General features: G+C 34.2%; 2 protein-coding genes across 3 annotated transcripts in view; both read right to left on the reverse strand.

Moving 5' to 3' along the window:
• Positions 1-20,925, reverse strand: part of LOC134842663 (116 kDa U5 small nuclear ribonucleoprotein component-like) — a 410,937-nt gene that overhangs the window by 338,208 nt on the left and 51,804 nt on the right. The gene's annotated exons all lie outside the window — the stretch shown is intronic.
• The window catches only part of LOC134842664 (uncharacterized), a 47,857-nt gene that overhangs the window by 9,691 nt on the left and 17,241 nt on the right, over positions 1-20,925 (reverse strand). For both annotated transcript variants that reach the window (XM_063859110.1, XM_063859109.1), the window contains 2 exons: positions 1,839-2,153; positions 7-84 (listed from right to left, as the gene is read on the reverse strand). In XM_063859110.1, coding sequence (XP_063715180.1) covers positions 7-84; positions 1,839-2,153 — 393 coding nt within the window. The remainder of the gene's footprint in view (positions 1-6; positions 85-1,838; positions 2,154-20,925) is intronic.

The raw sequence follows: 20,925 nt of genomic DNA on the forward strand, positions 1-20,925 counted from the left end.
ACTTACAGTTATCTTTGATACAGTAGTCTGTATTTGAGGAGTCTTCAGTTCGTTTGAAGGGCTTCCATCTCAGGCTCAGACAACCTGAAATTACAACACATGAACATAGTCAAGGACAGACAGTTAAAAAGTGTGAATGATCTCAAGGAAACAGAAAAAAAAGATTACTTTTTTTGAACATTTTTCAAATTTCGAATAAAATTATATGTTCGAATAAAATTATCACAGCTCTAAGAATTTCAAGAATGTTTTATGATTGGCGCTTTTTTCATAGAATTAATCTCGAGAAATCTGGGTCCATATGCCAATTTTTAAGGGTTTTTCTCTTTATAGCCCCTCCCTCAGCTTAGTAACAAAGTAATTACCAAACAGCGATTTTTGTAATTTGGGGGTCTATAATTCACTAAGGGGAGAGTATAATGGGCAAGGTCCCTTTTTTATTCCACAGGGAAAATTAAAATCCACTTTTAAAACAAAGTCATTTACGTTTTTTTTTCGCACCATTTGAACATTTGTATTTGGAGAGCATAATTGGCCTGCGTTTTAGCAAATTGAACGAGGAAAATCAAAATTAACAAATTTTTTAATTAGCCCCTGGCCCTACCCACTCAGGACCATCCTGGGGGAGGATGATGTCATCCGTTTTGCCGCAGTCGATGAGACGGATAACGCTGGTCACCCTGCGACCGAGATCGAATTGCGATTCGAACACACGACCCTCGTCTTAAGAGCCGCGCGCATTAACCAATCAACCACCGCCGCTCTACTTCGGTCATTGACACTAATTACCCAAGTCAACCTTAAAGCCCGTAGAAACCACTAACATCCTTTGGATCTTCTTTGAAAAGCAGAATAGCCGGTTGCTGAGTCAGTGGCACAGAATTTCCCGATCACTATGACTAGCATGACTAGAGTACAGAAAATCAAAGGGATTTTTTAGATCGAACATATTTCTTTTTTGAAAAAAAGGTTCAATTTTTGAAGTTTTTTTAAGTAAGGGTAGGTAACTACTGTTGGTTAAAGCTGTAGAACGAAAGTTTTTTAGAACGAAAGGTAGAATTAAACGGAGTGTCATCAGATTAGCTTTCAGACCAATTTTTCTCGACACTGAGACCCATTTTTCGAATTTGCCTGCTTTTTGGAAAACAAACCACGGCTGAGAAAACTTAAGAGCTTTAACATTACACAACAATTGGCCCTTGTTAGAACGTTTCTTGAGGCAGTAAGAATCTTTGTCCAAATATGCTTTTAAAAGCTTTTAAAGCCTTTTTCGAAAATTTGCCTGCGGCTCAGGAAATAGGGCCAAAATGGTCTTTATAGTGATTTAGGAGAACTGAAAAACCGGTTCATCTACCTACAAAAAAGCCAACAAAATCAACAATTTTTTTTTGAAAATCCGCCCCATCGAGAAAACTCTAGATCCGCCCCTGCTTGCTTCATCGTGAAACTTACACAAGTTCAGTGGCGGATTTAAGGGTCCCCCTTTGTACTATTTTGAGATATCCATTTTTGGCTGACTGACCTTAAAATTTTTCCAAAGGCCCCAATCTATACTAATTTTGAGGGGAGAGTGCGCGCCGAAAAAACGCGATTTTTTGGTCAAAATTTTCCAAAAAGTGCCTAAAAACGCCTTTTTTCAAAAATTGGCGGCTGCGTAGAAAATTTGGTCTAATTAGGGTCTTTATAGTAGTTTGGGAGAGCTCAGAAAATCAATTTGTTCGCGCCTGAAAAAAGGTCGACAAAAATTTCTTTTTTTTTAAATCCTCCCCCCCTCGAGAAATTCCTAGATCCTCGCCTACTCAAGTTGTTTACTTAGTTATTCACTCAAGTTCACTTACAACAGGAGCAGTGCGGGTTCATTTCGTAGTCTGACATGGAGTTCTGGTCTGCTCTCTGACCCCCAGAGTAGCTGTGTCTCTTGCTCCGTCCGAAACAGAATGCACCCGAGGAACCCCCCACTCCCACCACGTTCGTTGTCTGCTGATGCTTTATACTACTCTGTCTTCTGCTACTACTGCTTCCCCCCTCTCCTCTGCCTGGCGACCTGTGGTGGCCTCTGTTGCGACGACACACGCAGCACAGGATGAGACCGACGAAGACGGCCGAGATCACCACTGATGACGTTACCACTCCCGCAATCAGACCCAGACTCTCTGAAACACGCAAAAGCGAAATACGAACATGAAGCAAATTATTGAAAATTTGAATTCATTTTTTCACACCATACATTTAACAAAAAACTAGACTCAGGATAGTAGGTTAAAAATTCGACAAGGTTCAATAGCATAAGCCTGAGGTTTAATAGCATATTACATTGAGTCGAAGTGAAGCTTCGCATCACTTGCAACCAGGGGCGGATCTAGGTTTTTCTTGAGGGAAGATCTAGGTTTTGTCGACCTTGTTTTTTCAGGTCAATCATATCGATTTTTCTCCGAGCGCTACCAGAACACTTCAAAGATCCTATATTGACAAAATCGCAGGCAAAATTTTCAAAATCAAAAGAAGTCAAAAATGCTGTTTTTGGGAACTTTTTGAAAAAATTTGAACAAAAAATCACGTTTTTTGGCGCGCGCTCCACTTCAAAATTCATATATATTGGCACCAAAATTGCCTTAAGAAAATTTTTAGGATTGGTTGACCGAAAATGGATGCTATAAAAAAAACAGCCAACATAGTCAATGAAGGCAAGTAAAGAGAAAATGTACAAGTACAACTTATTTTTTGAACTTCCAAATTTCCAAGAAAAAAACACATGGCTTTAAGGCTCGTTGAATTTCAATAACAATTTATGATTGAAACTTTTTTGATAAAATAAATCCAAATTTGAGAAAACTGGATCAATAGTTAAAATTTTTATTTAGCTGGGAAATTCTATAACTAAATTCCAGTTTCGAAGTCGATCACGTTTTTCGTGACTTTTCCACTTTCGCTGTTCGATAGAAGAATTTGCCTTCCTTTCAACAAAGGAAATGAAATGAAATTACAAAGAGGTCAAAACTCAAACCGCGAAAAAGTAATTTTGAGCCCGAACAAATTTCAAGACAAAAAATCATCGCGACCTATATAAGAGTCTGAACTATGTTCAGCGACTCTTCATACCAAAGGAAGTCCTTTGGTTTGTGAAGGGTTCGAACCCTTGATGGCGGGCGTCCGCCGATCCCCCCTGCCCTTAAATCCTCCCCTGCTTGCGATACAAAAATATATCTCAATGTTAGAAAAAATAAACCAAATTTAAACAATTAATTAATGAGCCTGAACAAATTTCAAGACAAAAAATCATCGCGACCTATATAAGAGTCTGAACTACGTTCAGCGACTCTTCATACCAAAGGAAGTCCTTTGGTTTGTGAAGGGTTCGAACCCTTGATGGCGGGCGTCCGCCGATCCCCCCTGCCCTTAAATCCTCCCCTGCTTGCGTTTAAAAAATATATCTCAATGTTAGAAAAAATAAACCAAATTTAAACAATTAATTAAGACCTGCAATTGAACATTTTATATTTCTGAAAAATGAGTGACAATGTCTAATTGAACACTTGGATACTTTCTCAAAAAACCACCAAAAAATTTCCAAAAAAAAAATCAAATTTGGCAATGTTTTGGTCGTTTTTGGCAGAGGTATTCAAGTTTTCTTTTTTAAATTGGTTGTAAAACGGATCAGTATTAATTCATTGCATTTTCGTTCCATCTCTCAGATACTTATTATCTTATTTTTTTATCATAAGACTGAAAATTAGTAGCTTATAGTTAATAGATCAAAAAGAGTCTTAATAAAGTGAAAATTGATGTTAAAAACGCCACCCTTTTTATGGAACTCAATAAAGTGAAAATTGATGTTAAAAACGCCACCCTTTTTATGGAACTTAAGATGTTTCCTCAATTTAACTTACCAGCAAAACAAGTTTTCATTGCGTATTTTCTCCAAATAACAGTTCTTCACAGACTACTAACAATTGCTAATAGATGCAGCAAAACACAACAAATCAATCGTCATTGCAATTATCGCAGCATTTAAAATAATACATGCCTGTAAAAATTTTTTGATTCGGCATAAATGTAAAATTTTTTCGATTCGGCATAAATGTCAAGAAAATTGGACGAGAAAATTCAATGATGGCCACAAAAACGGTAGCTTTAACTGCTATTATATTCAACAACAGTAAACAGCCAATGGAAAATATGTGTGACATTTTAAGCTCGATGTTTAATTGTGATGATATTTAAAATTTAACAAAATGCAGGTGGACTCATTATGCGCACGTTCCCCTTTGGCCAAATCAAAATCAGACTTCCAAATCAAAACGGAAACGATGAATTGAAATAAACACTAAATATAGCTTGAACATTGCTCGACGCTAGAAAAAAAAAACATTGCTGGATGGGATGAATTTGGATGGAAGTTTTACAAAAATCTGAAACTAAATTGCCAAACTAAGGTCAGCATCTTGAGCACTAAAGTAAATGGGTTTAAGTTACACCCTCCACCAAAGTTAGAATCCTCCAACCCAGTGTTCAATTTAAGGATCGGGAGGTTGTTAACTTGGTCTAAGTAAATGAGACGAAAGTATAATTCTGCTTAATTGTTTTCTTTTAATACTCGAAAAAAAAATCGATTTTATGTTAACTAAACTGTAAATTTGAAGTCATTCCTGTTTGCTAGAATATGTACTAAAATAAAAAAATATATTTAATTGATGTTCTTTAAAACTTAAGCTTGAAATTGAACAGTAAAACCAAATCAATTAAGAAACATACCAGTTTGTTCCATTGATCACAAATAATTTAACAATAGGTAAAACTGGATTGAAACAACGTAACTATCAGAATAGCAACAGCAACAGATAACGTTGCTTGTAGCAATTTCGAATGCGAGGTCTGTCGTCAATTATGTGAATCAGAGAATAAAAACTCCCAATTCAAAGATCAACAGGTAATGATTTATGACGTGTATCAGTAGACACTGATGGTATATCACTCTTTCGAAATTGAACTCTGCCCAAATAAACAATGCGCACATGCAACTCTCTCTTCCGTATTTTGGGCAAACAGTCGCAAGTCGAAAAGTCGACGAGCAAGTTGTAATCGAGATAGGGCCAATTAAACCGACTCAAACTGAGCAAACATGCCGAGGATGCTTATCTACACAGTAATAAAACAGCCAATTCGAAATAAGTATACCTTCATTCAAGGTCTACCTCACCTCACTAAGCCTTCAATTTATTCTATTGAGTGTCGGTTCAAACTACTAGGCGTGATTTCAGATGGTGGCTTGTGTTAAAAGAACTAACCTTCGCTTATCAATGAATGACAAGACCAATAAAAAAACTAATTAGGTGTTCTAAAAATAGATTCCCCTTTCGAAACGGGAAACCATTGACAACATCTGTCGAAAAGCGGAAAAATAAACAAAAACGAAAAAAAAGAACTATAAAACAATAAATAGAATAAACATGAGATGAAAACATCACGTAGCTTTCACCACTTCATCCTGGAAACCTGTCAACAAAAAAGACGTAACGGAAACGAACTTTCATCTTAGGGAAACAAAAATTGAATAAAAACTCCCCTATTTTTATTAGGATAAGAAGTAAACTATTGACGTTCTCGTTTTATCAAGTAATTTAGATTCGAATGGTGGCCATCAAAAAAAATCACGCTGTCTCTCTCTGGTTTCATATTTACGGCCTAATAAGATGGTGGAACATTTTGATTTCAATTGATGCTCAAGCCAATCCAAGCGGAACTAGAAAGCTCCGATTTCAGAAACATGTTGTCATCATCGTGCTTCCACTTTTTCAAAAGATCTCCTTAGGTTATATAAAAGTGTAACAATACTTGAAAAAGAAAAGTAAGTTACTTGTCAGCGTTTTAATTGTGCAATTTTAAAAAGGAGGGAAAAACTATATATTTTTTCGTGACATTTAGTTTTCTGTTGTCATTGCGATGCTACTGAGGTTTACCATGACGTCATTGTCTGATAATTTTTTCAATATATATTTATTCATGTTTTTTTTTTACAGTTAGAATGCGGAAAAACCGTCTGATTGTTGATGGATAGAAGTGTCTCAGTTGAAAAAGAATTCAGAGGCGACAATTAGCCAAACTAGTGGGCGAACAAAGCATAGAAAAACAAACAAAGCTACAATTCTACACCTTTCAAGCCATAGCTGAACAATTTAAAATTCACTTTTGACGGGGAAAATGAAAGAATAACAAAAAGTACGAAAAATGTTCAAAGTATTATCGGCATTCCTTGACTTTCATACCTACAAAAATACATCGTTAGGGAGAGTCTAAGTCTAAAAAAAAGAAATTAACCAAGAGAACATGCGGTTTTCGTATTTACAGTTATTGGTCTGAATAGAGACTCTGATTTGTAAGCAAAGCAATACTCCTTTGTGCGGAGCACAGTTAGAAAGCCAGGTGTACTGGAAAGAGCAGTAGACCGAATCTAATTAAATCCAATCAGCGATTGTAAATATCAGCCATACTTAAAACGGATACCAAGTCTCGGTTTATTTGGAAGAACCAGATTAGATGCTGATTTTGATTCAAATAAAAAAAATGAAAAAATTATGAAAAAGAAAGTATGAAAACACGAATTTTTTACAATATTTAAAAAAAATTAAGTCACGAAGGACTACCGCCAAAGTTGAATGAAGGCATTTACGATGAACAAGAAATGATACACATTCTATTTAGGCACCAATAGAAATGTATGAATGACCCAAATATCAACTTCTAGTCTAATCCAATTGCTTCAAAGAACCAAGAACTTTTTGCAACTTTCCTCCAAGTACCGACCACCACTTGCAAGAACGATCGATGCCTAAGATGCCAGCCACTCAAAGATAACATGGCAAAGGAAAAACCAGGATCCGCAACTGTCAGACAAACAAAAAGAACACAGAAACAACGAAACGTTCGAGAAATTGATGCCTCAAAAAATCGTCACGACCTATACAAAAGCCTTCACTACTTTCATCGACTCTTTAAAATAAATAAGACTGCTCGCATCAGGGCGAAACCCTAAATGTTCCGACTGCCTTTTAAGGTCTATGAAGCAGTAATAACATCAAAAAATAAACGTAATACAATAAAACGTTTTATAATTGAGATTTTTTGTGAAAATTAATCTCCACACGCAATATTAAGTACAACGTGATAGATTTTGCTCCTATTAACAAATCAATTATGGCATATAATCTTCCTTGAACCAATTTGGAACGATTTCTAAGACGGATTAAATCTCGCTTACGCCTTAAAAGCGCGAAATATATCGCGCGTTAATTGTCCCAAATTGGCCAAAATGGCAATCTTTAAACCCCCATAACTATACAAAAAAAATCATAGGTAGAATATCTTTCCAAATTTCAGCTCAAGACAACAATAGCTTTCGAATGATATGAAAAAACTCCGTCAAAAATGGCTAGTTAATAAGTCGAAATTTGTCTGAAGAAAAAAACGCACCCCGAGCACAAATATTCCGTTACTTTCGTTACGAAAGTCGGAACAATTAGTTCAGGCAAAATGGTAGAAAAAAAACAAAATTATCAATTAAAAAAGTGGACCAACAATTATCTTTTGTTTTCAGTTTTTATCATTTTGTAGCTATATTCAAGCGCGCTTTTCCCGCAATTGCTTGTTTAACAATTGAAAGCATAACTTGTCTTCCATTTTGCATACACATTCAAAGTGAGCCAGACAATTGAAAATCAAGCTGAGGAATCTGATAATTGAAATCCATTTCCGAAATTAGAAGTCCACGACGTTTATCGTGACTTTTATACTTTCGCTGCTCGATATTAGAGTTTTCTTTATTGTAAACAAAAGTAAACTGAACAAAACCGAAAATCAGACCGCAAAAGACAAAATTTGAGAAGGAGCAAATTTTAAGACTTCCTGAAAAAATCATCACTTATATAAGAGTCTGAACTACGTTCATCGACTCTTTTAAAATTCTTAAGAATAATTCTAAATTAAGAGCTAGTAATTCAAAACCTACCATTTATTGCTTGACATAGCGGAAGAAAGTAGCGAACATCAGTTTGAAAAAGCTAATGAATGCAAACAACAGACAAAATACTGACTTGTTTTCAAAAACTCTCAACTTTCAAACTTTCAAGAAAAAAAAGATGGCTTTAAAGCTGTTTGAATTTCTATAACAATTATGCTGGATAATTTGTTGATGAAGTTATCCCCATTTGATCAGGTTTTTCCTATATCGATCAGGTTTTTTGTGAACTTAACACTTTTGCTGTTCGATAGTGAAGTTTGCCTTCCTTGTAAGACAGAAAATGAACTAAAAATAAAAACAAAACAAAGTCAAACTGCGAAAATGTAAATTAGAGCACGCAAAAACTTTCCTGAAAAAAATAAATTCAGTACGACCTTTATGAGAGTCGTGCGTTAATTGTCCCAAAATGGCCAAAATGGCCAAAATGGCAATCTTTAAACCCCCATAACTAAACAAAAAAAATCACAGGTAAAATATCTTTTCAAATTTCAGCTCAAGACAACAATAGCTTTCGAATGATATGAAAAAATTCCGTCAAAATGGCTAGTTAATAAGTCGAAATTTGTCTGAAGAAAAAAACCCACCCCGAGCACATATATTCCGTTACTTTCGTTACGAAAGTCGGAACAATTAGTTCAGGCAAAATGGTGAAAAAATACAAAATTATCAATTAAAAAAGTGGACCAACAATTATCTTTTGTTTTCAGTTTTTATCATTTTGTAGCTATATTCATGCGCGCTTTTCCCGCAATTGCTTGTTTAACAATTGAAAGCATAATTTGTCTTCCATTTTGCACACCCATTTAAAGTGAGCCAGGCAATTGAAAATCAAGCTGAGGAATCTGATAATTGAAATCCATTTCCGAAATTAGAAGTCCACGACGTTTATCGTGACTTTTATACTTTCGCTGCTCGATATTAGAGTTTTCTTTATTGTAAACAAAAGTAAACTGAATTAAACCAACAATTAGACCGTAAAAAACACAAAATTTGAGAAAAAGCAAATTTCAATACTTCCTGAAAAAATCATCACTTATATAAGAGTCTGAACTACGTTCATCGACTCTTTAAAAATTCCTAAGAATTATTCTAAATTAAGAGCTAGTAATTCAAAACCTACCACTTATTGCTTGAGATAGCGGAAGAAAGTAGCAAAAATCAGTTTGAAAAAGCTTATGAATGCAAACAACAGACAAAATACTGACTTGTTTTCAAAAAATCTCAACTTTCAAGGAAAAAAAGATGGCTTTAAAGCTCTTTGAATTTCTGTAACAATTATGCTGGACAATTTGTTGATGAAGTTATCCCCATTTGATCAGGTTTTTCCTATATCGATCAGGTTTTTTGTGAATTTAACACTTTTGCTGTTCGATAGTGAAGTTTGTCTTCCTTGTAAGAAAAAAAATGAACTAAAAATAAAAACAAAACAAAGTCAAACTGCGAAAATGTAAATTGGAGCATGCAAAAACTTTCCTGAAAAAAAATTCATTACGACCTTTATGAGAGTCGGAATTACGTTCATCGTGTCTTCAAAACAGCATTGAGTGAAAAATTCTGAATAAAGAGCTAGCAATGCAAAAATGATACTTGTTCTTGACATCGCGAAAGAAAGAAAAAAAACATAGCCAACAGACAGAAAAAGTCCACGAACGCGAGTTCACGGACAAAATTCACCTTCAAAATTCGAAAAAAAAGATGTCATTATAGCTCTTTGAATTTCGCTATTTTTTGTTTGTCCTTTTTTTGTGATATAATTAACCCAATTTGAGAAAACTGGATCATAAGACTAGTTTTTGATTTCGCTGGGAAACCTGACGATTAAATTCCATTTCCGAAATAAAAAGTAGATCGCGTTTTTCGTGACTTTTACACTTTCGCTGTTCGATAGTGCAGTTTGCCTTCTTTTTAACAAAAAAAAATGAACTAAAATTGAAAATACCAAAAGTTAATCCGCGAAAAAATAAATTGGGGTCTCAAAGACCTTTACTGAAAAAAAAATCATCTCGATCGAAATAACAGTCTGAACTACGTTAAGCGACTCCTGAAAACTCTTATACTTTTTGATACATTTCTCTTTACACAAACCAATTGAGAAACTTGTGGTCGGTCTGAGCATTAAGGGTTTTGCTGCTTCAGAAAAAATGACAGTTGGAAAAAGTACTGAACGCAAGAAAAATTTCAACTTTCAAATTTTAAAGAAAAATTATATGCCCTTAAAGCTATGTTAAATTTCAAGTACGCCTTTGATAAAAAAAAAACCCAATTTGAGAAAAAAATTGCCTTCCTTTTAACAAAGGAAATGAACTAAAGTTAAAAAAGAGCAAAAGTAAGCCGAGAAAAACCCAAATTCAACGTGAACAAATTTCAAGACTTTAAAACACAAAAAGAAGTCAGTACGTTCATGACTCTTAATAACCAGCGTAGACAAACGACGATTGGAAAAACGGAATAAGATAGAATTATTGAAACTTAACATATAAGATTAATTATTTTGATCAAATCAACTCCAAATAGAAACCAGCGTTAATGAGTGTTTTCTTTTCGAGAGAAAATCTTTAGCGTTCTGACCACAATCGAAGAGTGGGAATGAACTTTAGCGTTGAGACCGTTTCTAACTAGTGACAGCCTCAAGGATAACTCGTAGGGGTAAAGAATGGTATGATATTAAAGCAATATTGGTTTCGGTTCTTTTTCGTAGGAAATTTCTCAATTGTTTCAGCATCGAGAAAAAGTGGTCTGAATCTTTCGTTTTTAGGACTAAATTGGACAACATTTAATGAGATGCCAACCTCCCAAATTTAAATCTACTTCAATTTAAACGTTATTTTAACTAGTGTATATCGCTGTTTCTTGAAAATTTAACGTAAGCAAATGCCGTTTTTTTTCTAGATAAAAACTAACAGAAAACACAGAGGCGAAGCTGACTTGCGATTCAAAAATGAATGATTATGATTGAAATCAAATAGAAAAAATTGAAGAAAAAACCGTCAAACATTTTTTTTTTTCAAACAATTTTTAAAAAATTGCAACGAAAACCCAATATCTGGAACAAATTACCCGCTCCATTAGAAACTTTATATGAGGCTTTCAGAATGCTCGAAAGAAGCCGAAATATTAGGGAAAAAATGTTTTCTACAGAACTAAGACGACGAAGATAAGCAGACAGATAATAATCCAAATTAGCCGAAAACTTTCTGGGCTTTGTCGTCTCAAGCATGGGTTTTACAGCAACTTGAAACTTTCAAAACAATTGGCATAAGGAAATTATGCAACAAAAATAAACAGCTAAAAAAAAAAATTTGAAGTCGCCCTTCTCCTCTGAACACACACAGGCAAACACATTTTTTTCGCTCATCAGACGAGACAATTAGAAGCAACTAGGTCGATATAAAATAAGCCGAAACCTATAGGGGCAAAAGAAAGAAAAAAACATCAGAAAAAACTCAACAAAAGGATTTGATAAAAATACAACAAAATTACAACCAGCATAAAATGCAAACTTCGATTAGGACGCATATTAAAATGCTAACATGCTCAAAATAAGTCTGTTGTTACAGAGAGGCAGTGTAGATGAGAGGGTCTATCAGATGAGTCCTGTGAACAAAGTTAGCTCCCGATTGCAATACCTTGATTATCGCGACAAGGGTAATTAGACAACAAAAGGTGCAAAATCACAATTTTATTTTAAATTTAAAAAAAATCTCGTCTGAGAGAATCATTCTGTTCTAATTGCACAGCAACCGAATATCCTTGTTTCCATAACTGAATGTTGTGTGAATTCAATTTTTCTATTTTTATTAATATTAGAACCATAAGTGATCGAAGTCATTGAATTTGAGCTCAATAACAGAAATGATGCTAAACATTCTCAAGAGTTTCACTTTCACGTTCGGTAGTGCGCCTCAACTTACACCAAGAAAAAATCTCGTAATGGACAAAAACATACCGTAGAATTGCAGTGATGGTGATAAGTTTTGGGAAGCTGAAAACGGACGATAAGTTGTGGTTCTAGTCAGCATTATTGGTACTGAATTTGCTCGGTCCCAAGTATTCCTTCTTACAAGTCAGTTCAAAAAGATTTCTAGAGGAACTTCCAAGTAACACGATGATGAGAAAGAATTTAAGCCCATTATGCTTCAAGTAGCAGATCAATCAAGTTGTTTGCGCCCAACTGATAGGTACATGGCTCTATCGTGGTTCGAATTTCAGATTAACTGGTTACTTAACAGTTTGAAAGCATTTTGAGCATGTTCGTGCGCGATACTTTAGACCCAGTACCGAAATTGTGTCGCTTATTTGGTCTCAAAGGGACACTAAATAAATAAATGGGATTCTTTTTTGGCGGATAAAATAAAACCGAATCACCCTACCACATTGTAGGGTAATGAATGAAATGAAGCTGTGGAAACATAAACAAATGAGTAATGTTATTAGAATTAGAAGTGGAGTTTCTTCGAAATACTTAGGTTACTAAGGAGTTGCAATATCAAATCATTTTAACGGTATCGTATAGCTCCGCTTAACTTGGTCCATTCCCAAAACAGTATTCCTTAAAAGTAAATAACAACAATTTGGTCACCTGAACACGAATAAATTGAATTTGGATCGCAGACTTATCGAATTATGACTGGAAGAACACTTGTCAAAGAGAACGTCATTAAAACAATCTGTCTTCAAGGCATGTAATAATGTCCAGAAAGCTGTCAAAGACGGTAGCTTGCAACTGCGCAGTGCAATAAACCAAGACAGTCGGTGGTAGAGCCTCAAATCAATTGGCATAAGTTCCAAAATTTAATCGAATGACAACTATCTCCAAAATCAGTTAGCACTTTCAGGGCTCTGAGAGTCTACTAGCAAAAATTATTTAGATCATCAAAGCTTTTCATAAGAAACCAATATCGTGTTGTTCGAAGTTTTCGTCAAAAATAAGTCAATTTCCTGAGGAACTTCGACAGTGAAAACAGAGGCTAAGGAAGCTAGTGTTTGGATTTAAGATAACGCGCCGTTTCCAATTTTAAATTTATCTGATCTAGTGTAGTGCGCGACCCAAATTAGAGATTCTATAAAGTGATAAACTGCAATTTGCCTTTCCCTCCAATTGACCTGAGCACGGCGGTAGGAGTGTAGCTTACCTCAACTGAAGAACGATAGACGCAATTGCGAATTCTGGTCGGAGACCCACTGAATTTCATTGGGTTGTGCTCTTTAAGCCCCGATATAGAACAATAGCCTTAACATTGAGGGTTTTTAAGAAACAGGCTACAGGATTTCAACACAAAACTGCCACTGTACAACATGAGGTAATATTGGTGGATGGGACAAATAAAAATTAGCCGGTGGTGCGTTTTGGGATTATTTACCCTGACTATGGTAGCGCCGCATCAACATGGAATACTTTCAATACTTACCCCAATAGCACACACGCTTTCTCTCTTGTTTAGACTACAGCGGTAGTTGGCAGTCAACTTAGACTTTTAGGAGGAGCGCGGCGGCGGCACAATTTCTGATGCAGCCAATCGAATCGCGAACAAAGGTAAAACTTGAAAGGTAAACCGGAAATCACATTACACTAAACAACAGCGGCACACAGCAAAAACAAACATTAAACAAAAAATCTAGCCATATTGGGAAAAATCAATGCTCGTAGAAAAGTTTTTTCGGGGCAAATCTCCCGATAAATACACGTGAGAACATTGCCGATTTACATTCAAAAAATTTTCAGTTTCGGGATTTTTTTAGTTTCGGGATAATTTAATGGGTGACCTTTATGAAAGAAAATAACTGCTGTCGTTCTTCTAAGTGAGTTTTATCTCCACATCTGATTGCAACACAAAAAGGAGCGGTAATGCTCAAATTGAAAAGAATCAAAGAGACTGCCTTACAGATAGAGTAGAGATGGCAGATTAAAATTAGAATAATAAAACACAATTTAACGGTCATGCCTTTTATAACAATGTAAATTTTTAGAGCATCACGATTAAATTGAGAAGCACAGAAGTGAAGAAAGATTGAGAAATATCGGCAAAATATTGGCCGATGGAAGCTGACAAAATATATTTTTAAAATGTCTATGTAAAACTATAAAAACAATACCAAAATCTGCCTTGCTCAAATGAAAACCAGATGTTGATATTGACAAAACCTTAAATTTTTAATAACCAGTTTATGAGAGATAATAAGCCAGCTAATAAATAAAAGTGATATCAGATTAGTCAATTGTAATCTAAAAAAAATGTACATGGAACAGAATGTTTGCTTGAAATCACACTAACTTAAAATTTTAAGCAATTTTCAAAATGGAGTGAAATTTTCTGAATTAACAAGGCCAGAGCAAACAATTTTTCGGTTATTAAATTTAGCTACTAAATTGCAAATTTGAAGCAAATCTACAAAGAATCGCCAGACGAGTACATCAGAAAGTACGATAGAATGCTTCTTAAAAACCTCAGACTATAATGCAAAACATAGCAACTGTCTGTGCGAAGCAACAGACAGTTGTAAAAGTGTAAAATAAAAGGACAAGGAAACCAAAAAAAAGTTGATTGAAAACTTTTGAACGTTCGAAGAAAACAAATACCACCCTTAATTTCAAATACTGTTTAAGTTTGGCATTTTTTAAAAATTTATCTCATTTAGAGACAAATGGACCAAAAGGTTACTTTTTATTCCGCTGGGAAACTTTACATTAACCTCCACTTTCAAAAAAAGAAGTCAATAACGTTTACACTCTTGCTGTTCAAGTGGAGTTTGCCTTTCTTTTAACAAAGGAAATGAACTGAACTTAAAAGAAATCAAAAGTCAAACAGCGGAAAAAAATCATCGCAACCAATACCAGAGTCTGAAATAGTTATTACGTTTTTAAATGTTATTGAACAAACTACATCATAATAAAGCTTTTCCAAATTTTTTACTTTTGACCCTTTTTGATTCATAGAAAAAAATTACAACATAATTAAGCTTTTCCAAATCTATTGCCATTGTTGCTTTTTTGATAAAAACGAGTTCGATTAATTCACACGAAGCGAAGCAGAGCTTCGCACCACTTGCGATAAAACAAAAGCATAGCAATAAGAACTAGCAGACAAAAATTGAGATAAAAGCCGCGAAGTCACAACAAAGCTTTGAAAATGAAGAGAAAAGATAGATGTACCGAAATTTTCATATAGTTGTCTTGAATACAATTCACTTTAAAAACAAACAGGACATATGAAGAACCTGAAATTAAATTTACATAGAAACAAAGAGCCATTAAAGCCGAAAATTTTTGAGCTGACACCCGCTGAAGCAAAAAAAAATGTTTTCAAGACCTTTTTCAACCGGTTAAGAAGAAAGTAGAAAAATAGGCAATCAAAGATTGGAAAAGAGTAATGAGCGTAAGTAAACATAAATAAAACACTGATTTTGTAGAAAAAATCTCAACTTTCGAACTTCGAAGAAAAAAATAGATGCCCTTTAAGCTCTTTGAATTTCTAGATTAATTTATGATTGGCGCTTTTTTGATAACATGAACCCAACTAGAGAGAACTGGATGGTTTTGATTCCGCTGGAAATCTAAAAATTAAAATCCACTTTCGAAACTAGAAGTTCACGTTTTTTCGCGCCATTTCCACGTTCGTATTTGGAGAGTGCTATTTACGTCACTTTCAGCAGATTAATTTTAATTGAACTCAAAAAGTGCATATATACCTAAGTTATTTCATAAATGCATCAATATGTATGAATGCACATTTGTAGTTACAAGGGACTTTCAAAATTTTTCCTGAAAAAAATCAGCAAGACCTATTCATTGCTCTTAAACAAAAATTAGGCCGAGTAAACAAAGAAAAAAACTAAATTATACCAATCCGAGTAGTTAAAATTGAAACCATAATTATAAACAGAGGCGAAGCTTCGCTTCGCAAACACAAGCGAAAACATGAAAAAAGCAGCTCTATAAAATGCAATAAGTAATATAAGCCTCGAATTAGTAAAGATCGGCTAGGTCTGAGATTCGAACCTTCGACCTAGAAATTAATAGTCTTACACACTAACCACTCAGCCAAGGATGCAAACACAAGCCACAAGTAAAGCAGAGAACAGATGCTAAGCAGAGAACAGATGCTATGCAATTTCCGATCCTATAGTGAAATTTCCAAATAAGTGAACACTTTTAATGAACTCTTTTATTTGCGAGTAAGCTTAGAAAAAACACGACCACTAGAGTAAGCAGTTATTGAATAGAACGTGCAATTTAATTGGTTTCCACGACTAAGAAGAAAGTAGAAAAATAGGCAATCAAAGATTGGAAAAGAGTAATGAGCGTAAGTAAACATAAATAAAACACTGATTTTGTAGAAAAAATCTCAACTTTCGAATTTCGAAGAAAAAAATAGATGCCCTTTAAGCTCTTTGAATTTCTAGAACAATTTATGATTGGCGCTTTTTTGATAACATGAACCCAACTAGAGAGAACTGGATCAATGGTTTTGATTCCGCTGGAAATCTAAAAATTAAAATCCACTTTCGAAACTAGAAGTTCACGTTTTTTCGCGCCATTTCCACGTTCGTATTTGGAGAGTGCTATTTACGTCACTTTCAGCAGATTAATTTTAATTGAACTCAAAAAGTGCATATATACCTAAGTTATTTCATAAATGCATCAATATGTATGAATGCACATCTGTAGTTACAAGGGACTTTTAAAATTTTTCCTGAAAAAAATCAGCAAGACCTATTCATTGCTCTTAAACAAAAATTAGGCCGAGTAAACAAAGAAAAAAACTAAATTATACCGATCCGAGTAGGTAAAATTGAAACCATAATTATAAACAGAGGCGAAGCTTCGCTTCGCAAACACAAGCGAAAACATGAAAAAAGCAGCTCTATAAAATGCAATAAGTAATATAAGCCTCGAATTAGTAAAGATCGGCTAGGTCTGAGATTCGAACCTTCGACCTAGAAATTAATAGTCTTACACACTAACCACTCAGCCAAGGACGCAAACACAAGCCACAAGTAAAGCAGAGAACAGATGCTAAGCAGAGAACAGATGCTATGCAATTTCCGATCCTATAGTGAAATTTCCAAATAAGTGAACACTTTTAATGAACTCTTTTATTTGCGAGTAAGCCTAGAAAAAACACGACCACTAGAGTAAGCAGTTATTGAATAGAACGTGCAATTTAATTGGTTTCCACGTTTTTAACTCCAATCCTACTAATTCCACTCTCTGCCATTTAACACTTTAGCTATTTAAGACCACTACACTACAGTAAGCTTCTCTGTTTATTTTTGCCGGTGGGCGCGCTTTCAGCGATAACCGGCTCTATTTTTCTTAGACTCCAACCCTTTGTTAGCAAGCTGATGCCACATTGGCGGGACTGCGTCGTTTACTATTAGCTACAAATAACTGTATAATATCTCGCTATTAACTTGAAAAAAAAATATTATTATTTAGTGTTAAGTTTAACATTTTGGTGTAACGTTGTAAAAAGAGAGTTGAATTGTTTAGGAGTGCAATTGTAAAGGAATAAACTGACAAGGTAATAGGTGTTGAATTGTTCATTGTTAAGTTGTAGGACACCATTTTAAATGCTCAAAATATGTCTATTGATTTACAAAACGGCAGATTTGACAAAATTATTCAGGTATGAATAATTTGTTTAGAAGTATAGGTGATGATCCGAATTGATACCGCTTGTTTTATCAGTTGTTTAGAAGAATAGGTCTATGTTCCGAATTGATACCGCTTGCTTATTGCAACCACAGTCATAAAAGTTCACGTTAATGAGTGTAGCAGAAAAAATAAAACTTCAATTCATCAAAATTAAACACTGACTTTATTATTATAAATTTCAGTTTTCGAATTTCCAAGACAAAAATATAAGGTCTTTCTTAAAGCTCTTTGAATTTCAGAAAAAAAAGCGATTGACAAATTTTTGATAAAGTTATTTGAATTTGAGAAAACTGGATCAATAAATGAAAATTTTTATTCCGCCGGGAAATCTGAAAATTAAAATAGACTTTCGAAACTAGAAGTTTTTTTGCATATTTTCTGTATAACTTTGGAAAAAACCCAAAAGATTGATTCCAAAATCTAGCGAATATAAACGAGGAATAAACGATAAAAGTTACACAGATGCCAAACTGAACGTAATAAAAGAAGAAAAAAGCGGTAGAAGCGAGCTTTCAAAATACAAGAAAATACAAAATTACGAAAATAAATAAATACAAAAATACTTCGCAAATGCGCTGTCGCCTTGATGTCTTATGTCGTTCAAGCAGTCAACACTCTAATGATTAACACCAGTTACCAACGAAAATGCTTTAAAAAAGCGAATAATACATATATTACTTTGTTGCAAAATTACATTTGAGCCGTACACTTACCAAAAATGAGCACACAATTTGAACTTGTCTTATAAAGGCCTGGTATTGTTTTTTAATCAATTTATAGGAGATCCTCCTACATTGCGAAACCAGCGAAAACTCATAAAAAGTGCACTTTCAAAAGCTCAAAGAACCTGATCGCAAAATAACCGGGCCGATGAAAAAGTGAAAAGAGAATTTAAAAAAACTGTAGCCATAAAAAAGCAATTACAAATCAGTCGGAAAGAAACAAAATAGCAGTTAAACAAGAATTCAGAACTATTGAAAAATCGTAGCCAAAAAATCGACCCTGAAAACGTATTAGGCGATCAACAAGCAAAAACCAAAAAAAAACATGTCTTAAACATTTAGCTAAAACAAAAATTGAGCTAATTCATAATCAATTAGTCATATCGATCTTAGATTAACATCATCAAAACAATATGCAATCAACAAATTAACCAAACGCATGACACAAGAGGAAACATATGGAGCTATGAAAAATGCTATCAAAGGTTCGCTGCAAATTAGAACCAAAATGAAATAACTAAATCGAAAATAGAGAATTAAGAAAATTGAATGCAAAATCAAAACTAATTGCCACAGAAAAGAACTTCTACAAAGCCTCTTTAAAACTCTGAAAAGAATTCACTACCTATTGAATTCATTAAATGAACTTAATTGCATCAAAAATAATAAATAAAAAGTTAATACGCAACGGTTAGGAAGCTGAAACATAACAAAAAGAAGATAACATTATAAGATCGCCCGAATGGAAAAAAACAACAAAAAAACTATATCCAAATGTTCAGCCAAAAAACAATCATGCATCTTGTGCATCACTCATCAAATACCTTGGTAGACAGAACAGTCAAGTCCAAATTGCAACCAAAAACTTTCCGGGAATTTATGTTTTTTTAAACCTTTCAGTTATTAAAAAAAATACGCTGTGCCATCACCTTGAGGGGATTCAAAACGAAATTGCCCAAACGTATTCATGACGCTAAGAATCTTGAAAATAGTATCACGCACTTAAAAGCGAAAATCAGAAACCATGCACAAAAAAAAACTGAAAATTAATCAAATAATTTTTCAAAAACCATTTCAAAATTTTGTATTGTGAAACAGAAATTTATTTCGCGTGTATAAAAACATAAATCCACAAACTTTTTCACTCTCTTCAAAATTGAACCGGAAACAGAGCCGACAATCTTTCTACTTGTTCCGGAAACAAATTTCTATTTTATTCATACTGAAAAAAAGCAAGGTCCTGTCGGGACTCGAACCCCAGATCCTAGGGAGCAAAAAATACCCTAGAGTCGAGGCCAAGTAAGGCACAAAAAAGGGAGCAAAAAAGACCTTAGAGTCGAGACCCTAGAGTAAGGTTCAATAATAAAGCAAGTTCAATTTCTTGTAAGAAAAATTGTTGACGGGGAAAAAGTCTAATTCTTGATTACAAGTTACTTGCTCTGGCGAGCGTAATGAATAAAAACAAGCTTAAGTGTTTTTTTAGACTAGAATGCAGAGGTTTGTAAATCCAATCATCAGTTTCGATCAAACTTCAATGATAGCTGAGGTAAAACACCATTTCATACTTAAAATTGAGACCTGATCTAGTTTTTATTCAAATGCAAAAAGAGTTGTAAAATAATTCAGAAGCTTCAACTTCCGGACACTTTAACTTACGGAGTTTTATTAAGTCTTTTTTTCATATCAAGACTATGTTAACACATGCAGTTGGAAATGAACGCAAGTAAACACAAAGTACATGAGTAAACAGAAAAAATACTAATTTGTCTGTAAAAAAATCTCAACTTGCAAAATTCAAGAAAAAAATAGATGACCATGATGCCCTCCGAACTTCTAGAATAATTTATGTTTGACATTTGTTGATGAGATTAACCTAAATTAAAAAAAAATTAACCAATAAGTAAAACTTTTATTTCGCTGGGAAATCTGATAATTAAGTTCCATTTTCGACATTAGAAGCCAATCACATTTTTGTGACCTTTACATTTTCGCTTTTAGATAGTGAAGTTTGCGTTCTTTTTTACAAAGGAAATGAATTGAACTCAAAATCGCCTATTCAAATTAGAGTTTCGAATAGATCAGTTGTCAGCGGCATCTCGCTAAGAATTGAGAAAAAACATCGAATCGAGGTAAAAAAAAAATGCACACAAAAATAATAAAAAATCGTTTTTCTAACGTTTATTTTTCTTATCTCAGTCAGGGGTGGATCTAGGGTTTTCTTGAGGGTGGGCCGATTTTCAAAAAAGCGCGGATTATCAAAAGAGCGCGCTCTCCCTCAAAATTAGTATATAATGGCGGTTGGCCAAAAATTGATTTCTTAAAAAGTACCAAAGTACCCGCTAAACCCGCCCCTGATCTCAGTTATGATTGGTTATAGAGTATTTGTCTACTTACTGACAAGTATAAACATTCGATTGTCTTCTTACAGACCGCACCTCGGGCGGGAGGACGTTAAATTGTGCCTATTTTTTTCCAGAATCTTTCATGCCTAAAAAAAATCCAAAAATTTAGCCTCGCAAAAAAAAATAATAATC

This window comes from Symsagittifera roscoffensis, chromosome 3, assembly GCF_963678635.1.
Source record: "Symsagittifera roscoffensis chromosome 3, txSymRosc1.1, whole genome shotgun sequence".
Classification (NCBI taxonomy): domain Eukaryota; kingdom Metazoa; phylum Xenacoelomorpha; order Acoela; family Convolutidae; genus Symsagittifera; species Symsagittifera roscoffensis.